The 25,233-nt window shown below is 48.7% G+C and overlaps 1 protein-coding gene across 1 annotated transcript in view; it reads right to left on the bottom strand.

The window, feature by feature from the left end:
* Window positions 1–25,233, bottom strand: part of LOC121046247 — a 61,621-nt gene that overhangs the window by 20,081 nt on the left and 16,307 nt on the right. The window contains exon 4 of the mRNA XM_042291638.1: window positions 3,586–3,803. Within this exon, the coding sequence (XP_042147572.1) occupies window positions 3,586–3,803 (218 nt within the window). The remainder of the gene's footprint in view (window positions 1–3,585; window positions 3,804–25,233) is intronic.

Here is a 25,233-nt window from a genome sequence, read left to right on the forward strand (position 1 = left end):
GGAGCACCAGATAGTCATCCACATATCTGAACACCTGGGTTCCTGGGGCGACGCTGTCCAGTTGCTCCTTCACGGCCTGATCCACGAAGGAAAGGTAGACTTCGCTGAGCGAAGGTGCCAGGCAGGACCCGATGCAGACACCCGATTTTTGTAAATATATTTTCCCGTCATGCTCCACCATGGTCGACCGAAGATATACCCTGATTAATTGCAGGAACGCGCTGAGGGGGATGCCGGAAGAGTTTTGGAATTTGACGATACCCTGTGTGGTGATGGCTTTTTCTACCGCATCCAGGAGGATGTTGAAGTCGAGGCTGTAGTACATGTCGGTGATGTCTAGGGAGAAGAAGGTGGTACCTGGGCCTGATGTGTGGAGAAGCTGGAGGGCTGGGAGGAGTTCCTGAGAGCTGCCCACGCGGAAAGGCTGGTTAAGGGGGACGGCTGCCAGGTGCTTCTGCAGGTAGAGAGCCAGAGGCTTCTGCCAGCATCCATTTTCTGATACGATGCTCCTTAAGGTGTATCCACACGACGGACCGGGCCGCGGACCGATAGATCACGTGATGCGCGGCCCGCGGGCCGCCCGGCTGCAATGAGCATCCACACGGCGGACCAAAAGAGCAGACGACAGAGTGAACGGGCCGGTCTAACCCTCGACCTCACAGCTCCGCCAAACGCGTGCAACGAGTTGCTTTGAGGCTATTTGTAAGGAGCCAAGATGGAGGTTGAACGAAAGAGACTTTTGGCCGCGGTGGCTTTGGCGTTGACTATTGAAGACGAGGAGGACTTAAGTGAACCGGAAAGGGCATGCATCTATTGTCCCACAGAGCGGGAAATCGCTCCACGAGCGCAATGAAGTAAAAAGTTGCATCGTTGCACCATGCCGCCATCGTCGCACAACAAAAGGTTTGTCGTCTTCGTCTTCAACAGTTGGCGCCAAAAGAACACGACTTTGGATTTGGATTCCAATCCAAACAAAAGTCAGCTTGTTGCCAGACTTAGCACTTCAATTATACTAAAAACGCCGCGGTCCGCCGCCAAGGTCCGGGCGAGAAAACTGGCTTGGCATTTCTCACAAGCGCGGGCCGCGGACCGCCGGCGGACCTCGAAAAGCGGTGACGTAAGATCACGTGATGCGCGGCCCGCGGACCAAAACAGCAATTTGGTCCGTCGTGTGGATACACCTTTAGCGGGATCTCCGGTTTGTGGGTCTTGGCGGTGAAAACAACTTTTAGATATTGGTTCGCAGGGGCCGACACTCTCGTGATAAGCGACGAAAGGTTGTTCGACCTGCAGATGTCTTTGACTTCCGAACGGAGGGTGCCGGACGGTCTTTTGTTAACGAGGACGAAGTTTTTCTTGATGGCGAGTTCAACCTTTTCACCGAAGTTAGACTCGTTCATCACCACCTGCCTGCAAAAGCCTCAGGTCAGACCCCCTGAGTTCATTCACCACCTGGGGGAATTCTGGTTTGGTTGGGTGGGCTGCTCCATGCATGCACACCAAACGGGAACCAACGCCGAGGAACTCTTGTCGGGCAGGCTCCGGAATTCTCGACGCGATCTGGTATACCGCTGCGAGCTGATCCACTCTTGACGGTGTGACAGGGGGGGGGGGGGGGGGGCGAATTTGGGTCCCCTTCAGAGCAGCGCCTCGGCTTGCGGTGATAGTTTCGAGCCCGAGAGATTTAGCGGAGGCTGAAGCTTGGGACACTGGTTCGCTCGTTTTTCTGTGGATGCAGTCGCAATTACGAACTTCCAAGATGAATCCAGGAGGTCTTGTCCTGACTTGGTTAGAAATATGTACGAAGGGTGAACTGTAAAGCGGGCACCGAAGATGCCCGTCATGAGACCGGGAAGTGACCTCTGCATGACAAGGATTTCCTGCGAGAGCTCACTGCGTGCTATCTGCGTGACTCTGTAGTTGGCAGTCCAGCTGGCAGAGTTGAATCCAAATACCTGGTGGACGGCGGGGTGAGGGATGGTCTTCCTGAGGTAGAATGCTCTTTTGCGCAGAAGGCGCCGTGTAACCGAGATTTCGGTTGCACGTTAAAAGATCCCCTAGTGGTCCAGATTAATCCCCAGTCCTCCGCTGGGGCGTGCCAGATGCCCTTTGTTGGTTTGGCACGTGAAAACCCCCAAATTTGACTTCAAAGTGCGAAAGAAATATTAGTACGCGATAAATGTCAGAATGAAACAGTAATGTAACCGTTACGCTGATAGACCGATATCCCCGGGATGTTTTGTTACACCACCGCTGCCGGCGTGGATCGTGGGAACTGTAGTCTTCCTGCACGCGCGACAAACCCACCGCAGGTCTGCGCGAGCAGAACACGAGACGGCACGAGCTGTCCCTTGCACAGCCACCTGCCGCGTGTGAACAACAGTTACCGCTCATTCACACTGGAAGCGGATCCGCGTTCGCAAAGCGGTTGCGAACGCGGTTGTATAAAGATCCCGTACAATTGCACGCGCACTTGGTGTCATCGAGTGCGCGTGCAATTGTACGGGATCTTTATACAACCGCGTTCGTAACCGCTTTGCGAACGCGGATCCGCTTCCAGTGTGAATGAGCGGTTAGAGCAGCGTCACGCATGCTTGGAACACTCGGTGAAATCGGTACATCAAGGATAAATAACTAAAAGCAGAAACTCTCTTTCACCGCTCTGTACTTCAAGTGACACGGAGTATCGACGCGCGGCGCCACCGTCACGTGACTCTCGTTGCCCTTAAGGCCGCACCTTCAGCGACAAACTGAGGAATCTCAGCTCGATCACTATTTAGCTACGCAACTCCTTGTACAGCGGCAGTAATCCAGCGGGCGTGACCAGGCCAAAGGAACCTTTTTCCAGATAAAGATGACACCAAGCGGAGAAAGTTAGAAGTGCGATTGGCATCAGGACGGGAGGAAATGCGCTGCCTCTCCCGCCTCCTCCGCAAACCATTTGGGTCGCAGAGGTGGCAGGAGAGGTTGCTCAAAACACCTTCCGGACGCCAACCGTAGTTCAAGCACTCGCCGCTGCTTGAGAACTGCCCGCGGATTCGGAACAATTCTTGTAACGAAACGTGTATTCGAAACGAACGGTCCAACTTCCCCCGCCTATTGGAACACGTACTCAGACATGAACATATTACTAAAATTAATTAACTGAGACCGTTACTCGTTAGTCACTCAAAAAGGAACTAAGCAGCTCAAAAAGTTTGGATGCAAGCGAGGTAATCAAGGTTTAACATAATTTAAAACAAACACCCGAGAATGGGGAAAAGACGAAAGACAACAAAATACACGGAGTCTAAAACACAGTTTCTTATAGTATAGTGTTTTCTCGTCGTGGCAAATTACCGTCGCGAGCTGGCATCAGAAGTAGCTTGGGTTCTTGATATGTACACGTTCCTCTCCAGAAGTAAATAAATACCGTTACTTGCTCATCATCAAAAGTAACGAAGATACGTTACTCGTTCCTCCTCTTAAAAAACACTAAATCGTATATACTTCATTGCCACGAAAAAAAAAAAAGTACAAGCTACGCGTTACTCGTAAAGCGTTACGTACAAGTCAGCGCGTACTCGGTCGAGGAAACTGCCTTACGTTGCCGATCCCGGAAAGCCCACCATCGACGGTAAGACGAGGACGGCGCCTTTTTGTTCGGTCAACGGCACGAGCGTGCGTTGGTTCGCAAAGGTGACGGTTCTGTGAATGTACGGCAAACGTCGCTTAAACGTCTCGGACCGCCAGAGCCTGACTTCCAGGATGAGTTCTTCGATGGTGAAGATGCCGTACTCGCAGCACGGGCATGTCCACACCACCTGCAGAGCGCACGGTTGAATATGAGAGAAGAAAACGTTGAGCCCTCGCTCTTACGGCGCCAATAACGCCATTCTCCACTCTAATGCCTACACTATAATTAAGAATGAATCCTTTCGCTAAGCTTATAATGGAACCCGGTTGCGTCACGATACGGAATTTTATTTCGATGAAGTATTATCGCAGATATGTTAGTAACTATCGTACATTTTACGTTATTAATCATAAGGTGAAAATATTCTTCCAGGTCCAAATGACGGCGCAATATTCTACAGAGACAGTTCTTTTTACATCTAAGTATCTAAACACGTTTCTTGTCCAAATTCGCTTTACTTCTCTTAACAGACAAGTTTCGATGCAAAATATTTTCCCACTTCAGAAACGAGCTGGGACGCACGGACACAGGAGCGCCAAAACGTTCCGCTTCGTGAGTTTCACATGTAGCTGCCGACAAATAAAGAGCGATAGAACGAGAAGCAGACGGCCACAAGCTACCCACTGCCACTCCACGCTCTCAACAAGCGCTCAGCTCCTTCGTCACTCACAGTGCCCACATGGCAACCACCACTTCGCAACCCAGAACCCGCCATAAAATAAAAATAGTTTCACCTTACGTCTAGACGCAGCGGACGCTACGAGCTGACAGGACCAATCAGAGAGCGTCAAAAGCGCATCATCGTGGTGTTGGTCGTGGTTGCCTACGTGTTTTATCATTTCTGAACCAGTCATAAACTGAAAAGATCCATCGATCTAAACTTTTGACGCTGCTTGTTTCGTCCCTTTACCTCCTAGTATCGGCTGCGTCTGGAATTACGTGGAAACAAAGTATAAAAATGACCCGTGCCTCGTTCTGACTCTTCCCGAGATTCACAGCACTTATGGAAGAGGGAGGCAAGCATGTATTAAAAAAAAAAAAAAAAAAGTGGCTACCGACACCACGTAGATAACAGAGCTCGCATTTTCGGCGCCACCTAACGAAGACTGACGCTCGTCACTGATTGGACAGGAACGTGAGCGACCGGCTGAGAACAATCAGTGAGAACACGTGTCCCAGACGAGAGCTAACGCAGCTCCAATCTATTCCTGCGTTGGTTTTCTTTGCGTGATGCCGAAAATGCGGAACTACATACGGCGTGAAAGTTCGTCTGCTCGATCCTTGCGCACCTCGTGCGTTTGTTTACCACCAAACGCTCGCACGTGCTTTTGTTTTCCCATCGAACTCAATAATGACGACGCGCGCTTGGCTGGCCGGCCGTCACGCGTTTCGAGCTCTCTCTGTGGTTCCCATTGATTGGCGTGCTCCTCTTCCTTGCAGTTCGATGCGCCAAAGACGTATCTTAGAGCTGTCTAGCTCGCCGGATCACGCTGCATTCCCTCTGCGTGATTGGTTTCGTCGGTGACAGCGAACGTACAAAGACAACGATCATTATGACGGAATACACTTTTGGCGCCTTGTCCTCTAGGATTCCTTGAGAGAGGCGGTTGCCTGCGGAGGCTAAGTTCATGACGTCATGCCCTCCCTTTATCCTCTATACGGACATCCTTTCCGTGTCACAGTCATCTCTAATTCTCGAACCTGAACATATCAGAGGTGCCGAAGGAGGCACCCTGATTTCATTGTGCCGTCTGCGCCCTCTCTTGACGACGTACCCTGATGTCTCTCTCGGAAGGGACGTGGACGTGGATGATCTGGCTGGGCGCGGTGATCCGTCCGTCCGAGACGGTCAGGCTGAAGTTGAACGTCTCTTCGCGGTCGGTGTACCTGCGCGTCTCGTTCAGTTCCACCGTCTCAGCACTCCTGTTTCTGGTCTTGAATTCCGTGTAGATTTGGTGGCTCGTGTTGCAGTCTATGCAGTCCCAGTTAAAAAACAGCGGGCGGCTAGGACCGTGTAGACGCCCGGATGGAGTGCCATCTAAACGCCAATGACAAAACATCCGAAATGTAAAGGAAAGCTACGACGTGTGGCGAACATACACCCCAAGAGTTGTCCACATTGTTCCTTTCCCACAAATAGGTTTAAAGCGAGATTTACCTCTAAATTCTAAGTTACTCCTTTGCATTCTTTAGTGATTTTACATTCCAAAGTGAGCGCACTTTGGAATTATAGATCAACCTAAGCTTAGGCAGACTTCTATAAATGGCCTCTGAAGGCTAAAATGGTGGTCACTAGCTCCATTTAAGACCCTAATTGCGGAAGGTAACAGAACCTCCTCGTGGACCTGCTCACAAACTTTCAGCCCGCGATTTGAAGAATAAAGCATATAAAACGCGTCCACAGATTCCTGTAATGCAACTCACTCGATAAACGAGCCTTGACGTTAGAGGATCAGAATGGCGTCTCCTTAGAGCTCTCCATTCTCCGCCCTCCTCGGTCCCGCCTGTTGTCATCGCGTCGGTTTCAGGGAACCATTTTTGCACATCCGATACGGTACGATGGGCTGGAGTTCGTACCGCAGGGCCCATCGTACTGTATCGGATGTGCAAAAACTGTTCCCTAAAACTCTCTATTAGCAGCAACCGAATGTTACGAACAGGGAAAAAAGGAGAGGGCACATAGAAGGACGAACACAGCGGTGACTTAGACGTTTCTTCTGCTACTTTGTTAAAAAGCAAAACCATGATAAAAACAAAAGCTTTTCTTTGTATTAAATATGCGCTTATTACAGTGTCAACTTCGCCAAGTAATATAAATCTTTGATGGATAAAAAAAACGGAAGCGGCGCTGATACACTTATCATCGAGTCGCGCTAAATTTAGCAGGAAAATTGACGTCACCGGTGGTGTTTGCTGTATCGTATCAGAATCCCAAAACGGGCTTCCAGAACTCTCTAAAGGCTGGTTCCTACACTTGCGTTTGAGTGCATTTCAATGCGTCCCAACTGCTTGGGAACACCAACAACGTGAGATTACGCTGGCGCCATCTATCGGGGACTCCTGAAACATTTCCGTTTCGCGTACATTTGACGCATCATTCTTTCGCCGTCTGCTCGAAATCATTTTGACAATGTTATAAGCGACCATTTGTGATAAATAGGACATATGTCTCATCTCATGAATACGGCCAAACCTTCAATTAAGTTATAAGGAGATCAGAAGTGTTCCAGGCCTATACGAGAGATGGCGCCTCTGTGCTGCTCTGTTCTCTAAATAGATTTAAAGGAGTTGTGCAACGATTTTAACGTTGAAAGAATTTGCATCTTATACTTTTGACACAGTTTATCTTGTTATAAAGGACATAAAACACATCCCCTTCCTTGGAAATGTTGCGCTTCCGCCGCGTAATCATGAGGCAAAAATTATAATATTTTCCGACCTGCAGCCGCGAGCGGCGGCCATCAGAACTACGCGGCGTGACGTCAAAGAGGGACTTGTAAAAAGATAGCAACCTGTGCAAATACCCTGTTCGATAAAGGTAATTTTTCTATAAATCTTGTCGTTCAAACATAAATATAAATGCGTCAAAAACCTGGTACATCGACAAAACTTATATTATACACCAACTCATGCTTACAAACAAACCGGAGCGCCCCTAGCGGACGCCACCGGCGCCGCGCATGCGCGATGGGGGTGTGGGCACGAAGCTCGCCGTCGCCCATAAACAAACCATTGAAATGCGATGTTGTCGGCGTCGGTGTGAGTCCCCCTGCCCTTTTTCGCGTTCGAATTGTTGATTCTACGTCTTCCTGGCGATGTCTGACTATCTTGAGCGGCGTCAGTGAAATTACCGAGGCTCATTACACCGCAAAACTTCGCGTGAATGATGTGACATGCGGCGATTCGTTCCGCGTGGACGCCGCAGTATGTACGTAAAGCCTGAATCGCATGATGACATTTCGCTCGCAATTTTTAGTCGCGACGCCGCTCAGGCTGCAAAAGCGTGAACCGTAGCCGAGATGGACGACGTCGATACTGAAAATCGCAAGCAGAATCGGACCAAGTGAGTTAGGCATAACAAGTCGGTGATGGTCACTGGTAACAATGATCAATATCTCCTTGTATCTACTGTTTACATACGAGCCTGCTTACCAACCTTCAAATTTAAGTCTTTTGAGGCCTGCACTTACTTCTTATCGCAAGTACCGGGCCAACATTTAGTCGGGATGGCGTCATCTGAGAGAGCAGACGACAAGCAAAAACGTTTGAAAGAGCAGACGACAATTCGAACGATCAGGTGGCCGTTTGAACTTGAAGACGCACTGAACGTAGTCCGCAGGTGGTCCTCACAACTTGACGGTTTTCTGGCGTTCATGTTGGAACAAAACAAATAAATCTGATGGCCACAAGTATTCGTGAATTCAACCCAAAGTGCTTCCCGCTTAAGCAATCGTTGTCCGACGGTGTCTGCTTTTCCCTTTCACAGCACATATTCAGATTCTCGAACGAACCGAGCACGTGAAAACTGACCTTCAAACCTTTTTCGACACTTCTGATACGGCCCCAGTCGCGGCGTTTTGACAAGAAGGCAGGTTTTTGTCTGGTTCCTTTCGAAACATCGCAGGAATAGACGTCTGGCATAGGGACCTCTGCCCACAGCACCAGACCGGAAGTGCGACCGACGCGCCACCACCGCGCCGTGACGTCACAGAGTTGAGTTCGTGTACACGGAGTTTTAATAACGCAATCTATCCGAAAAAAAACACAAAAAACTAGGACATCCGGGCAAAAGCCGCTTTTTGTTCTTTACTTCAGAAAGGTTGAGACATTAACTACCAAATTATTTAAGCAAAGCACTGAAATCGTTGCACAGGTCCTTTAAAACAATTGTCCGCACAAATATTTCGTTCAAGAAAATAATTGGATAATATTGTTTTTGCCTCGAAACGCATCGTACGTGCCATATCTGAATGGTGCATGCCCTCTGCATGAGCAATTGAATTTTAAACTGCTCCAATCGCATCCTAGCGTAAACGGTGCCTTCGCTGAAAACATTAAAGCTTTGACGTCACATAACGCGAAGCGTGTATTTCCGTCTCGTTGTTTTCCTGCGAGTGAATGCCGCAGCGTGCTTCCATTTTGTTCTTGCGCTCGACTTGCTTCGTGGACGGGGGAGATTTTGTTGCGGGGTTGGGTGCCACAACCACCGGGCAGCGCCCGCGAGTCAACACGTGATGTTCCACATTTTTCCTTGAGACGTGCAGCCACCAGCAAGGTGGATTGACGCTGTGTGTAGGGACTGGGTTCCCGCCAAGATCGAGATCCCGCTTATGCAGCAATCATCTCTCAGAAGAGAACTACGAGCTACGCTCTAAGCGGAAGAAATGCTCGTAAGCTGAGGTGGGACGCTGCTGTCCCAACGATATTCAACTGCGCCCGCCCACTCCTCGCCCAAGTCAGATCAATCGCTCCGCTTTAGCAGCGAAACCGAAACCACCAGCTACGCCATCTTGAAACGATGCCAAAAGTTATATTTAGCGAGCGTGCAGCCTGATTCTGCTTGACCCGTCTGTGAAAATAAAGCGTGGGTACGGTTCATCAAGCTCGTCCGAGTCAAGTTACAATCTAGAAATGTTACATGCGCGGTTTGAATGATTCGCAGTTTGCATTCGACCCGCGGGCATCGCCTCCGAGGGAACGACCCGCTGCCGCATCACCAATCTAGTGAATCCACCGCTATGTGGGCCCAGAGAACGCTTCAAAGGCAAAGTCTGTATTCTTCTCTTTGCAAGCGCTGCTTGACCTATCAGTGGCCCTCGCAGTTGCGTTTGCGCGAAACGGCATACGTCTGCTTGAAGCTAACGACTGTTTTTGAGTAATATCCTGCTAAGAGGCGCGACTTTTTGCATACGCTTGAGAACTGCATTACAAGAAACTCATTTCAGCAGGGTGCAGCCTAGAAGACTATATAACTCGAAACAGGGATGGGCAAAATACATGCAAATATGTATTGAAATACAATTACAAAATACTTCGTCAAGAATGTATTTAATTACAAATATAATTACATTTCCAAAAAAAGCATTTCATTACAAGATACAAATACAACCAAATGTATTTGGTCTCCTCCAAATACTTTTCCAAATACATTCCTCAAAATTTGCGTTAGTGACTTCAGGGCACCTGCAACGGGTTTCTAGGTATCTCATTTTAATTTTGCATCGCACACTCAGGAGTTAGTGTGCGAGGCTTTAGTAACGTAATAGAACTATAATCACAAAAAAATGTAATCAGCTTGGACGGAATAGGTGAAAAAAAGTACAGAGCTTCAAGCAGCTTTTTTTTGTCGATTACATTTTGCTATAGACCAACAAAGAACCGAGACGACCAAGACGCGCAGAACTAGCCAGAAAGTTTTTTATTGTTGCAACTCGCACCAGTTACGGAAATCTGGACGACCCGCGCATTTAGAATGTTCCAGACAAAAATATGGATGGAAATCAGGCAGGAAAGCATCACAAGTTGTCACAGGCACTTATTTAGCCAGTCTGCCTGTGAAAGTCGATTTTGTCACTATTCTTGCCCTGGACTAGCACCGTAATCACAAAGTCACTAAACGCTTGTGCTTGATTGAGAGACACTGCATTCGGTGCACAACGTAGTTTTCTTCCTGCTCTGGATACGTCTTGGGATGAGCAAAATGAGTCGTGACCATAAATTTGAGGTATGTATTTTCGCCCACAAAATTGTATTTAATTACAATTGTATTGAAATACCCACGTTTTAGTATTTTAATACACAGGTAAAATACATTACCCAATCTGTAATTAAATACAAATGCAAAATACACAAAGTATTTGAAATACGTATTTGAAATACTTGTATTTGAAATACTGCCCATCCCTGACTCGAAACTAAATACAAGACATCCGTCGACCAATGCTTATTATCTCGACCATCTGACGATTCTTTGCGTTATCTGACGTCACGCAGCGGCTGCCGATGTCAGCCATTGACACTGGCGAAATTTGAGGCGCAGTTTCGCAAACACGCTCATGAAAGGTTTAATTAATAATATTATACCAAAATAAATGTGAGCTAAACTTGAGTACTTCCGGTTTCGACCGGACAATCCCTTTAAGAAAGAAAGAAAATCAGACCATGGAGTGCATTTGCAATTTAATGGAGGACGCATCCTCCGCAGACTGGCCGTACACTTGCGTATGCGAACGTGTTCTCGTGGCGAGAGGGATAGCGGTGGGAAAACTGAGCCAAGCCTGAAGATGTAAGCGGGCAATCAACGATTTCAACTTCTCGCAGCTTGTGTCGTGGCGCGGCGCGTAAATCAGCGCCCCCGATGGAGCAGTTGGGAGCACTCTCAAGTCAAGGCACACTAGTGTTCTCTCGTTACAAGCGGTTGCTACGCAGTCTATGGCATTAAAGGTTGGTTTACACAATTGCGACCGAGTGCCTTAAAACCTCTCGGGACCTCTTACGACGAGAAAGCAACGGCGCCAACTATGGGGCAGCCGTGGAACGCTTAGCATTTTCGAATATCTTATATATTAAAGCAATAGCGTTTAGGAGCTCGAATCGTAGAAAATCCTGCGTTGGCGTCACGGCCACATGACCTTGAGCGGGAATTTTAAACAACCCACAACGAAACATGACGTCACGCGTGGAATGAAAGTGATTAAATCATGACATGTAATGCGAATTAAAGTCACCGCATGTCTCAAATGATTTCCCTCTGTAAAGTAATGCATTTTCCTTAAACAAACCATGTGAAGAACTTTAGGCAGGATTCAAACCCATGACATTCGGTTGCGAGCCAGACACGTTACCGACTAAGACCCGCAGATACGCTTACATGGTTTGGGAACGAGCGAGTGTTTATACGTTTAGCTATCGGGTTCCACTCTTAAAGGCGAACGTTCAGCGTCCTCCTGTTTTGTTTGCGTATCATGCTTTTCTTTTTTTTTAAACTTTGACTATGTTCTAAACACCATTCCTCATAAATTGTACGTACACATGATCTCACAAATGCAGCAATCATATGCTCTAGCAAAATTCAGTTCCGGGGCCACCTCATTAATGGCGTCAGCGTGTCAGATCACGAGAACTCGGTCATAACCAAACCCTCAAACGCGTGTGTTGCAGCAAACCTTAACAAGCGCCTGGATACTCACCGAGGATTAGTTTCTGGTTGTCCGTGAGGAGCACCGTCGGACCACCGACGATGGCGGCGTACAGGGGACCGACGACGGGCCTGATGAAGCCCGCCTGGAAGACCTCGACGGGGTACCCCTTCCGATGCCAGATCTGCCGGATCATCACCTTCAGCATGAAGTCGGGTCTCATGCAGCTGTGTGCACAAGGGCCATCGCATATTCGACGATCAAAAGTGCATCGATGGCCACAGAAAGAAAGAGTACTGCACGGGCCTTGCCGAATTAAAGCCCGTGCCATGTATCCCTAGTGAAAACAAAATATGTACAGTGCTCATTAAACGTAACCGGGACACACGAACGATGCTTTATGTCATGGGAGAGCCTATCCTGGCTTTATCTAAATAACTGCTTTATGACGTCAATGAAACAGCCCGAGCAGGGAGGCTACTCGCTCAAGAGAGCAATCGCTGCTGGGCCGGGGACAACGCAAGAATTGTGCCCGGGATGGGCCTTACGCTTTTCGCTTCATTCAGGAGAGTCATCAACTGCTTACTGAATTAGTATTCAAATTACTGACTGTTTCGACAGTCACTTGCGCGTCCTCGTGTGAACGTTTGGCAGTAAGTATGAATTGGACGGCCGACAAAATTGTCTGCAGTATCCACGGTCCAGCGAGCGGCCTTTCCTACTCGGGCTGCTCCATTAAGTGAGATATTGTAGAGCAGTTCTTGGGTTGCCGCCTTTGTGTGTTGCTTACAGGATAGCTCTCATATCAGGCAAGACACCGTCCGCGTGTTCCGGATAAGTTTGGCAAGTATTTTACACGTCGAACTCGTATATAAGGACGTATAAGGTGGTATAAGAACTGATATACGATTTATAGACATTAACTTCTGGTAGATTTATTCGACTTATAGTATTTTAAAACATCTCATCAATTGGGATATTGGACTTAGTTTTCGCTGGTTAGATGAGCCATGGGTGCGGTTCAGAAGGAAAAAGGAGGCAGGTGCGGGAGAGGCGGGAGGGGGAAATTTAAAGAACAATGCGTTGCACTTTGTGAGACATTCAGCTAATAATCTGAAACAATTTGAAAATATTGTTCGGCATGCAGATCTTGAGGTTTTAGAGAACGGAAGGCGGGCAGCAATGACATAAGCAGGCGGTATTCACAAAATGGCGTCAGCTGTTTCTGGCTTCAGACTGCGTTCTCGCATGCGTCCATTCGAGAGACGCTTAGTTGCTATGGTGACACTGCCCATAGCAAACAGACTTTCTTGCACGAAAGGAGACAACGATGTGGCGACGTCTGGTGCGTGCTTGGTATCTTTCGCCATGTTTTTAAAGGAAAACTAAAGTGGTTCCGTATATGAATAAAACCAATTAAGTCGTCGCCATGTGGCCTCCAGGATCACGAATATTCAGAATATTTTACAATTGGTGCACGGAGGCCGCAGAAAAACATTTTCAAAGTACCGCTGAAGCTTCTCCTTCCAAAAGCGTCACGTCATAAAAAGAGACTTCGGAATCTCCGCTTTCGCGCATCTTCAGCGCCTATCAAAGACATACACGCGCACACTTGATATTTTCAAAAAGGTTAGGAAAAAGATGTCACGACTGGTGTCAGTACGGGGGAATATACCTGGTAAGCTTGCAATTGCACGCGCTGCCCACACGAGCGATACGCGCTTGGCGATTGAAAGATCATTTTATGGCGTAACGACTGGTCAAAGGTTTTTCGTGTTTCCTCGCATTCACACTCCGTTCACCCTTAAAGGGGCCCTGCAAAGCGTTTCTGACAATTTTTTTTAAAATTTGTATTGCGTTCGGTCGAACTAGTGAGTGGGACTCTAGCAACACATTAAAAATGAAATGAAGAATAAATCTGATGTATTTTGAACATAATAGGTGAAATAAGTTCAGAAGTTTGAGCACATCTTCTATTGTTGATGACGTCTTTGGTCTGGACCAATGGAGAACCGAATCGACAAGAGCGTGCAACAAACATGCGCGATCTTCCTAATTGTTGGAGTTAACATCCAGTTATAAAGATGTGAACGGCCCATCAATTTAAGTGTGCTCCAAACAATAAATAACGTACTTGAAAGGATCAGAAGGGGTCACGTGCACCTATTCAGCCAGTCCTTCTCCTAGAATTCTGCATCGTCATTTTATGACGGTCTAGACCAATGTCGTCACTGGACGATAGTGTTTGACACTGATAGGCACGCCCTTCGAGCAGCATTTGCTTTTCTTCATCCCTCTGCAGTGCCCCTTTAAGCTGAGACTAAAATCTCCGCCTTCAGCGCAAGCTCGCTGGCTTCCGCAGTGCTTTGATGTGCGCGTGCCTGCGCGTTCACACTTGTGTTATACTCTGTTTCAACTTATGATGTACCGCAGAAAAGGCTACAAGCACGAGCTCCTTGCTCTAGGGCACATCAAGGCGGCACAAGCTCTCGTGCGTTCAGAGTAGCTCCCAACACTATGAGCTCGCGTTTCTGGCCTTGTCTGCGGTACAACATAAGGTGAAACGGAGTATAGCAAGGGAAGAAAGCTCGTGGTGAAGGCGCAGCTTCTAGTTTCAGCTTAAGGGTGAACGGAGTATTCGCCCCGAGATTCAATAGGTACGGCTCATGTGGGGAAAAGTAGCACTACGCTTTGTTTTACACTTACTTGGAGCAAAAGGAACGCTACGCACGCGAGGCCGAAGCCATGAGAAGCGCCAATACACTGCAGGGTTCTCGCTCTGGAATCATCTGGTAAGTGCTCGAACTCTGTAGCCTTGCCCGTGCTATGTGTCGTTAGTGTTGACGCTCTGTCTCCATCCGACTTGTGCAGAGCCGTATAGAGTTTGGCTATTCGTTGGTAAGTATAGGAGACAAATGAGGAGGCGCCATTGGCCGAAAGCGGGCCGGGTGTGTTCAGAAGTTCGCCTTCAGAAATTCGAATATGGCCAACCAGAAGCCGCAAATAATAAACTGGTGGTGGTCGCGAGAAACAAACTTGATAAGTGCATCGGAGTAACTCTCGGTGACTGAAAGTATAGTGCACGTGATGTTTCAATCACGGTCATCTAAAATCATGGTGGAAGAGTGCAACTAGCAGAACGATAGACATAATCCGTACGCCAAGCGCCGAGGGCCGGGAATCTGCCGTCCGAGCGGTCACACTCTGTCCGAGCAAAACAGAGTTGAGCGGCGCATTCGTTTCTTATATCTTTCTGCATGATCATGATCGAAACATCACGTGCACCCTATTTTCAACCCCGAAGGGTTACTGCACTTCACTCTTACGCCCTTATTATCACTATTTACAAACATATACCTTTGATTAAAACAGTTTCTCGCTACCACCGCTAGGGGATTCTTTTACGCTTTTGGTTGGCCAAGAGGGCATGCCAAGCCCACGTTCTGCGTCTGGTGCACGCCCTAGCTCTGCCCGCGCCTCCCATTGACCAAACTCGCTGTATTCACGGCCCTGGACTTGTGGACATATGGTATCACCCCGTGCCTTATAGAGAACCATGGATAAACATTCCACAAAATTCAATCTGCGTGTCGGTACCAATAGTCACATCTTCGAGGAAAACGATCGTGATATTCAGATTGTGTGAGATGAGGGTAGAAGTCATCGGCGGAAGACGATGGTGGAAGACGGCCGAAGAGACACGAGCTTGCGTTCGACAGAGCGTGCTGCGCGAGGCTGGGGCCTTGCAAGAAGGATAGAGCCGGTCTGGTCCATGACGATCCCCGGAGCGGTCCACCAGCGTGAATCGGACCAGGAAGCCGGGAACGACGGGGCCTGGCTCATGACGATCCCGGCGTGGTTCCGCAGCGAGTCTCGGACTATGATAGCCCGGAACAGCTACACTACGCAGCTCTGGCGTGGGAAGGATGATCCGCAGGCCTGGTCACGGACTCCGGCTGCCAGCTATGAACGACAGGCAACAACCAAGGTCGGCGTGCCCGGACTGCCGGCTTTCGAAGACGGGCAACCGGCAAGTACAGTAAAACAATTCGCTGTCTTCTCGTTGTGTTATGTCACTCCTTGGGAGACGAGTGAAGCACAAACCGAACGGGGGGCAATTATTTGAAGGCGACCCCGCATAAAAAGTGCGCCCAACGGAGGCCCCTGTCGGTGTGCCTCTGGTTCTGGTTGCCCCCAGGGAGTCCCACGGATTCGTTGAGTGGGTTGTTTACTAACGCTAACACTGCCCGTCGAGACAAAAATTGTTAGGATTTTGGAGAGTTTTTCTGAACAAGAGCTTAGAAGATGTTTTCTTGGGTCGAGTACCGAAAGGACTCAAAGAACGAGGTTGCGGACGCACCCCAGACTAGCGGTTGGGAGGAGGTGATGCAACCGGGGAAAAGGGGGTGGGGGAGGGGGGGGGGGGGGACGAGTAGTGCGGGTAGGATGTGAGAAAGTCGTCTTTATAGGCGGAGGAAAGGCACCGTATGTTCGGTGGAAAGCAAAATAACGGCTGGCAGGAGGTGAGACATCCGGGAATCCTTGCAGATTCAGGACGCTGCACCAAGTGAGCAAAGATTGTGGCTTTGGGTGAAGCGGTGAGCAAGGAAGAGCTTGCTGAGGCCCGGGGAACAGATGGGTTTTCGTCAGCGGGTGTCGAAAAAATTGCGGGAGTTGCAGTTGACACCGGGAACGCTGGCGGTCGAGTTAATGAGTGCTACGATTCGTATCTACTAGGCCAAGACGACTTGTTGCTTTGCGTCATCCCGACGAACAACGAAGGGCAAAGAAACGTCTCTCTATTCAGGGTGGTCGTTCCTTGAATGCTACGGAGGTGATATATCGGATGCTTTTTCAACTTCACTCTGGCTGGTCGGGGCAGTGGCAGCAAGACTTTTCATAAGTTATGTTGCGTCACGACCTGTGCGGGGATGAGGCGGGAGACGTTTCGGTGAGCTTGTAGCTGTTCAGCTTGCCTTGAGGCGCGAACAGTTCAAGCGGACTTGCTCGCGAAGTTGCCGCCCCTTCCGATTGCCGATGAGTCCCTAGAGACCGTATGCCCGTGGACGGGACGGGACGCTGACGCTTACATCGAGTCGCACACGGTATACGCTGCCTTTGCGGAACCCTGGGCAAGCTTGGCCATCGCGCTGCGGGATTTGGATCTCTTCGCTTGCGCAACAGTTCGACTAGGTTTACGCCATCTAACCTAGTCCTGAGGAAAACTCACCCTCTGAGCAACGCAGCTAATGGTTTTGCCGCATCGCTTGCACGGAGGTGAGAGGGCCCCTGCGAGGCAAGATGAGCGTCGTGTCCCTTCTAGACTTACTCGGCAAGATAAAAACGAGGTGTCTAGCCCGCTTCACATCGCTGACTACAAGAGATAGTACCGTCCTAATGAGGAAGATAACTGACATTAGGTTGCGGTAGGACACAGGAAATCCCCTGTTACCAGCGACGTGGGAGCGAGCTCCGGGATGCGGGCTCGCCGAGGTAGCCGCACGGTACACGACTCCGTCGGCAAGAGATTTTGCAGTAGAGGCTGTGGCCGCTGCACAATCTGCGGCAAAGTTTTTCTTCGATGTATGTGATTTTAACACTTTGTTCTGCGGAGAATGGCTTTCTGGAAAGACCGCCACAGACGGCGTCACCCAGGAAGTCCAGCGGCAGGAAACACGGGCCCATCCGTTTTCTTAAGAGCTTAGGGTGGCTGACACTGGTTCGGCCTGGCGAACGGTTCAAACGGGCAGATCATACTCCTGCGGCAGCCTCCAAGCGTAGTGTGGTAGGTTCTTCCGCGGCGGGGAGACCAGCTTAGAGCAGGCCCCTGTTGCGCCGTGGTGAATGGAACAGCGAGTGAGGGACAGGTCGACATTGTCTTCCGGCTTCGTTAGAAGAGCCAGCTGAGGCCGGCACCAAGAAAGACCGACGCCGAGGGTTCCATCATCACCTACGCCGCTTTTGAACGCTACAACGTGGCCACTCCGGCAACACCAATAGCAGCCACCTCCCCTGACACATCAGACCGCCCCGACCAGAGCATTCACCTCTGGTTCCCTAGTCCAGCGATGAACACACCACGGCTGACGTGGAAGAACTCCTCACTGAGGCCCCGTGAGATCCCGGGTACCGGAAATCCTTCGAATTCCGGGCCTTGAGGGGGGTGAGGGAGGGAGGGTAGAGTGTGGGAGACGAGGGTGGAAGACGAAGGAGCAGAGGGCAAGTGAGATGCTTCTGGCCGAAAAGACACGAGCTGGTGCCAGACAGAGCGTGGTGCGCGAGGCTCGGCCGGGCAGGAACGACGGAACCAATCTCGCCCATGACAATCCCCAGAGTGGCCCACCACTGAGGTTCGGACCAGGAGTGGCGGGAACGGCGAGGTCTGGCCATACAGGCCTCGGCCATGACAATCCCGGAGTGGTTCCGCAGCGATTCTCGGGCTATGATAGCCCGGAACATCTAGACTACGCAGCTTTGTCGTGGGAAGGGCGATCTGCAGGCCTGGACACGGACACCGTGCCGACTGCGAGCTATGAAAGACGGGCGACAACCAGGGTTGGCGGGTCCGGACTGCCGGCTCTCAACGACGGTCAACCGGGGAGTACAGTGAACCCATTCGCTGTCTTCTTGGTGTGTTGTGTCACTTCTTGGGAGACGAGCGAAGCACAGGCCGATCGGGTGGCGATTATTATGGAGCGACTCTACAAGATACAGGGTATAAAAAAGACTCTAATATTCACCTCTAGCTCCGTTTTTTTTTTTTAATAACCTTTCCAGTTTTTCTTTAATGGGCGCAAGTAAGCAAAAAAAAAAACACTTCGAAATAATGACTTAACGCAGATAGCTGATTTTTTTTCAGCGCCTGATATTTTGACGAGATTTAAAAAAATATATATTTATTTTTAGGTTACAACTCCAAATTAGCTTTTTTTCTTTATTTTTTTCCTTTTTAGCAACATGAGACTAGACTATCGATATGCTACTTTACCTCTACCAGGATGTTAGTGTATCCTGAAGTGTCGTCGGGCAGCTTGAATTGAGTTGTGCCCTGAGATAAAGTGGACGAAGACGATAACCGGATGATTGGAGTTGCAGCGGAAGTTTTTTGGTGACTATATAACAGGGACATATACAAAGTCGGTTCACCCCAAGTTCTTTTTCTTCAAAAAGTAAAAACCATTTATTATTGACACTCACGTAAATATTTGCTTTGTTTTTCTGAATTGTTTCGTCACCTGCAAATGAAATTCCCATTACAGTTTTCGATGTCATCGCCGAGTAAGAATCCTAATTCTATTTTTGTGCGACTGCGTAGACTTCGGAGTTTGTAACGTACAGATGCAGTGTCTCATCGTGTCCAAAAGGGCAACCTAAAAGTATGTTAAGTAGGTGGTAATTCATTTAAAAAAAAAAAAGACGTGCTCAATGGGACGAATAGCTTTAGAGACGACGACTAGTTAAATCTCGTGGCTTTATTTGAAGTTAAAGGGCACATTTCAGGCAACCCAAATTCAACGCTGGCAAAAAAAAAAAAACCAACAATAATACTTCAATGACAAATATATATATTTTTATGTAGAATACGCAATAATCCGTGATAAAATTTATAATAAACGCGTTATCCTTCGTCAAAAATAAAGAAAACTGAGGTCTTATTTCCGTGCCGTTTTTCTTTTAGCTCTAACTCGCAACGCTGCTTCTTTGTAATTTGTTTATCGACGTTGTTATCACTGCGTTCCTTAAGGCTGTTATGCTCCGACGTCCAATGTAGCAAACGTTGAGTAGAGCAGCCCACACAGATACTAATTGGTCGCCGATATCGAGTTCCTGCTCGCCGGCCAATGAAACGCGTACGTTCTGCACTACGCTGCATTCGCTGCGCTCAACGTTGTGTTATAACTTAACCTTTAAGGCCGGTTCTCACATGCAGCGAAGCGCTGATGTAGCGCTGCCCACGTGTCGTCAGCTACTTATCGTCTGTCATGAGCAACAGTTTTGACCGTGGGATACAAAGCCGGTGAACGCTCCCAGCAGGCGATTAGCGCGAGGTCAGCGGTGTGCTTGTATCGTTCCGCTGTATGGGTGAACAGGCTTTTAATTTCACAAGTTGCGAACCGATAACAATATGCTCAGGACTTGGGACAGCCAGTATTCCTTAAGCTGTCAACGACCGTAAAAACTCGGATGTGCTTACTTTCCCGCAAAACACACAGGAGGGCCAATCGTTGGAATAATGGGTTTAGCGGGGCCGAAAAATAACATTAAAGTAGACCAAAAAGAAAATTAAAAAAAAAATTTCTCATCATATCATTTTATACCGAGCTTAACGTAAGCAGGTGAAATGTCATGCTCACTGATATTTTTATCCTCATGTTTCGCCGAGCCAGCAATTGGCTCTCCCACTTCGCAGGCAAGTAAACGCACTGTCTTTTTTTTTTTTTTTTTTAGAGCGTAAACTGCGCAACATTGTTAGCATGAATAAGCGAGTGCCGATTTCATGCACTTCTCTTTTCAGATCTAACATATGTCTGTCATCGCAACTACCAATGTCATTGACAATACGAAACCTAAGCACTAAATTTTGGTTCCGGCCAACGCGGAACAAAAGTTCGGGTCTGCTTCTTTCGCAGGGTTTGCGGTGACGTCAGAACGCCGATCTCTGATTGGCTCTGATTGAAGGATAGAGGGTAGACCTCAAGGCAGCTTGCTTCGAGATCTACCCACTATCCCTTCAATCAGAGCCAATGAGAGCTCGGCGTTCTGACGTCACCACAACCCCAGCAAAAGAAGCAGACGAACTTGCGCTCCGCACACCCTTCCGAAGAAAAACGTGGAAGAGCGCTGCTGTTGCGGTCGCGCCATCAGCGTCACGCAGTGTTCCCCGTTCTTGTTGTTGAGCGCAGTTCTCCGAGATCCTTGTAGAACAGTAACAAAAATACTATACTTGTCAGTCATTTAGATATCTAGCGAGTACGTTAGTGAATAAGTGAAAAAAAGTAGCGCGTTATCCGTAACATTCTTACTTGTGAAGGGCGTTTCAAACAGGACGACTTTTTTTTTTTGCGTTAATAGTATGTGCTATACCGAAAGTAAAGGTTGTTCTCTGTTTCCAACCCGCTTTCGCATCTTTTTTCTAACTTTTTTTTTTTCTTTTGCTTGCGTTTTTGGGTGTTGGTTGAGAGCGTGCTCATCAGGTGGGTTCGGACAACCACTCCCACGCTCTGTTGGCTGTCGTCAAGGCCTCCGCTGTTGTTCCTAACCAAGACTCTCAAAAGCAAAAAAAGAAAAAAGGAAGAGACGACAGCGAGAAGGCGAGGTGAAAAGCCTCCCTGTTTGCGTGATTGATGTCCCAACTGAAAACGGACGCGCGCGTCGCAACTTTGCCGCCTTTTGAGAGAAGTGTACGCTCAATCGCATCCGCTGTGTCGTGTTTGGACGTCCAACATTTTTTGAAGGGTAACAGGCCTGTGCGAACCTGGCCGGAATTTCCAGGATCCCGGTAATATTGCAGGACTGCAGATGTGACGGGCACTCCGTCGTATTGAGCACGGAGCCAGAACAGACCACGTTCGGTTCGGGCGAGGCGCCTCGAGGTAGCATGGCGAGGAACTGGATGTCGGTCGTCCGAGTCACGGAACCCGTGCACCCCGTTCCGTGCACCCAGGAGCTGACGGGGAACGAGTACGTCCGGGAGACATCCACCACCACCGGCAGGCCGCAAGGACCGATGCCAAGAGTCTGTCGCAAAGCACCCAAACACAGTCTCAAAAACATGGAGTATCTTCTACTTTTTTTCCCGCAAGGCTCTCGGAAGAGCCACTCACAATGCTCAATGTCACAACGCAGACTGTTGTTGTTGTTGTTTTTTTTTTTTGTTTTTTTTTTAAGCATAGAGATATTTTGTTATCGTTATTCGGCGAGCGCTCTACGTAGATTGCAGTGATTGTAATTGCTGAGTGCGAGTAGGATCGCCCGAGTGGTGGTTTATAGTTTAATAGCGCAATCTTCGCGCACCTTCGGCACTATAAAGAAAGCCGGTAAGGCGGGAGTTTTCCTTGCACTGCAAAGGTTATGAATGACGCAGCGCTATTCCATTTTGAACCACTATTCGCACACCCCAAGGCAGCGTTTATTACATGAATTCTACAATTGAGAGTGAACCAATCACATGCCCCCAGCGTCCTCTTCCTCTTCTTCCTCTTCTACCCAATCACAATCGTTATATCTCGATTATACGGTGCACTACGGTCGCATCCATGTATCCGCGGCTATTGTAACTATATGGTGGCTCAAACCTTAAGAGCCACAGGACGTTGAGTGTAGACTCTGTGCCCCGCGCGGATATCCAGCCTTCTATTTAAAGCGCCGGAAGGAGGCGCTGTTGGCGATCGACGTCCCCGCGAACTTTCGATCAAAAGACAGACAGTATAGGCTTGTTCGAATTACCTGCACCCCTTGCACCGGTGCAGAAAAGTGTACGGTGGTGTACTTCCGGTCGTATTTCAATACGCATACCGGAAGTACAATGCCCTACACTTTTCTGTACCGGTGCAGGAAGTTCAGGTAAATCGAACGAGACGAATGCCTACTGTGGCACCACTTTTTGCAATGTTCGTGAAACGTTCTATGCCCAGTTCCTAAGGTGATTAGCTAAAGGACTCGTTAGCGAGAGATCTGCTCGAGGTCCACTTCCGATACATTCTGATCTATATTATAGCTCACCCCAGAGGAACCACCCTAGATCTCCAACTTCGTGATTTATGTAGAACTTTATCATCGCAGAAATTTTTGACATCAGCAAGCTCGGAAAGGTTGCCGACATGGAAGGACCGGAAGTCTTTTTTGGGGGAAAGAGACGGCTTGCGCTCGTAAAGAGTAAAAGCGTCTATGACACTACAGTCGCCGGCAGTTTAAGAAACGCAGGGCGTGGCGAATCCTGACTCTGAGCATCTTACTATCTCGCAGAAGCCAATCAGATTGCGGCATTAGTCGATGAGAAAAAATCACGAAGCAATGATTGTGAACATGGCCGGCGTTTCTTAACCTGGCAGTGACTATGCAGGGAACATGTTTGCTTGTTGCGCAGGAGTTGCGGTGACGTCAGAACGACACCGAGCTCTGATGGGCTTTGTTTGGAAGGATAGTGGGTAGACCTCAATGCCAGATGCCTAGAGGTCTACTCATTATTTTTTCTTTCTCAATGAGCCAATAAGAGCTCGGCGTTCTGACATCATCGCGACCCGTGTGCAAGAAGCAGACGAACTTGCGCTCCGCATAGCAGGAAAAGACGGGCAGTGCGTTTCTTTCGAATGCCGGTCCTCCCACACATCTTCTTTAGCTTCGATTGTGCTCCGGCTGCACTTGCACGCTCGAAGCTCACGAGATGCCCAAGTGTTCTTTAAAGGGACCATGAAATGACCTTTTTACTTTTTCCACATAACTTTTACATTAAACCGTCAATGTTCACTGAATGCCGAACAGGCATCCGTTTTCGTCTCGGTTTATTAACTTCTACACAAAAAATTATTGAAATATCGACTTTTTCATTCTCTCCAACTGACCGCAAAACAAGCCGTGACGTAGGCCGTTCCCGGAACCGGAAGTTCTCTCAGCAGTAGGAGAATGGGAGTGTTAGCGGCAACGAGTTGGGGTGCGCCGGTAGGTTTTACTGCGCTGATGTCACCGACGTATTTCCTGAATCGGCGCCTCTCATCGCCGCATCGCAGCTGAGCGAAATTCAATGAGATATGTTGCGCTACAGCGACAGCATGGGACTAGTCCCATACGCCGGTATGCCTGTTGGGAAGTGCAGCGAGTCTTCCGGTGAAGACTCCAGAAGTCAACCACCCCGTCATTGTTGGCAGAAGGGCCGGCCCGTGTCAGTCGTTTGCAAAGCGACGTAGATGGCGTTTTTCGCGGCCTCGGAGATGCAGGAGCGAGCCGACGTTAAAAAAGATACGTTTGAACTACGAGTGTCGGCAAGAGCCACGTAAATACCTGTTTACACTCGGAGCGGACGCGCGCGCTTGATGGAAGTGCTGTATTCGCGCTGTTTGTAAGCGCTTCGGGAACGTCCTTTTACGATTGCAACTCGATACTGACGCGACACTCGGCAAAGAAAGGTTGGACCGGGGTTGTACGTATACCTCCCACGAACTGTTATAGCTCGACAGTGACGTGCTGTCTGTCAGAATAAAAATGGCATACCAATAACAAAGTGTACATACCGTGTTACGAAGGTAATCCATACGGCGTTTATTTCAGCTCTATATTACACAAAACAAGAAGATAGAATCGACGAGAGTCCCTTTTCGACAAGTGTTCGTCAACACTGCCTCGGAAAACAAGGGGAAGAGATTGACCTCACCTCTTAATCTAGAATTGAGGTCAGCGATCAAACTATAATACGGGAAGGGTCCACAAGGGTCGCGCGGGCATATTCCATTTAGCACGCCAGCCGGTCGTAGGCAGACGGTCTTGCGACGAAGCAACGCAGCGCCGAGTCGGAATGCCTGCTAGGCCTATATTCTGAGCAGCTCGCTTCGTCAGAGTCGGTAGATCCAGCGTTCTTGTTCGTCGTGGTCTGTTTTAAGTACTGTTTTCTTGCTGCTTGAAGTCGGCACGCGCGGGAAGAACACGTAGAAAAATAAACGTTCAGTCAGTCAGAGTTTTGAGAGGAAGGAAAACAAAGAAAATAAACGTTTGTCGGTCGCCGCCACCCTAGTAACTGTCGGCCCTGCCCTACTGCGCACGCGCAGTAGTTGCTTCGTTTACCACACGATAGATGGCGCTTGGCTCTCAGCATTATCAAATTTGGCAATTTTCGCCACACATCTCTAATTATGCTACAAAATGTGGATCTGAATATTATTTAACAAATCTTTTAGGAAACATTCGCCGGCTATTTATTGTTTACGATCGCGGTGCTGGTGAGGTAGGCTCTTACCCAATAGGCGACCTGGATTTGGCTGACGTGCTCCATTTCCGCGGATGCATCGTAGTGAACAGGCGAAGGAAGGAAGGCGCAAAAGAGTCCAGTTTTCTTTTAAAAGTTCTATAGCAAATAATTTTTTTTGGCTCCCTATTTTTGTGTTTTTGTGTTTCTTTTCACACCTTTTACGACGTGCGGTGGATGAAACTCGATTTTAAAATCATTTCATGGTCCCTTTAAGGTATAATGCTCGCGCTGGAGATGGAACACCATAAGGCCCTCCCTACCGTTCTCAGCCTGTTAATGACTATAATTTGTCATAAATTAGCGTCCGGATGACACTGAGCCCACATATATCGAATCAGATTGGCAGCTATGGCCAAACAAAGTTTGATGTTTGACCTATACAGGATTCACACAAATGTATGGCCTGCGGAAGGTGAACGTAAGCGCATCGACGTTCAGCCAATACCGAGCCGACACGGGCC

This window comes from Ixodes scapularis, unplaced genomic scaffold (assembly GCF_016920785.2).
Source record: "Ixodes scapularis isolate PalLabHiFi unplaced genomic scaffold, ASM1692078v2 PGA_scaffold0__279_contigs__length_252992795, whole genome shotgun sequence".
NCBI classification, from domain to species: Eukaryota; Metazoa; Arthropoda; class Arachnida; order Ixodida; family Ixodidae; genus Ixodes; species Ixodes scapularis.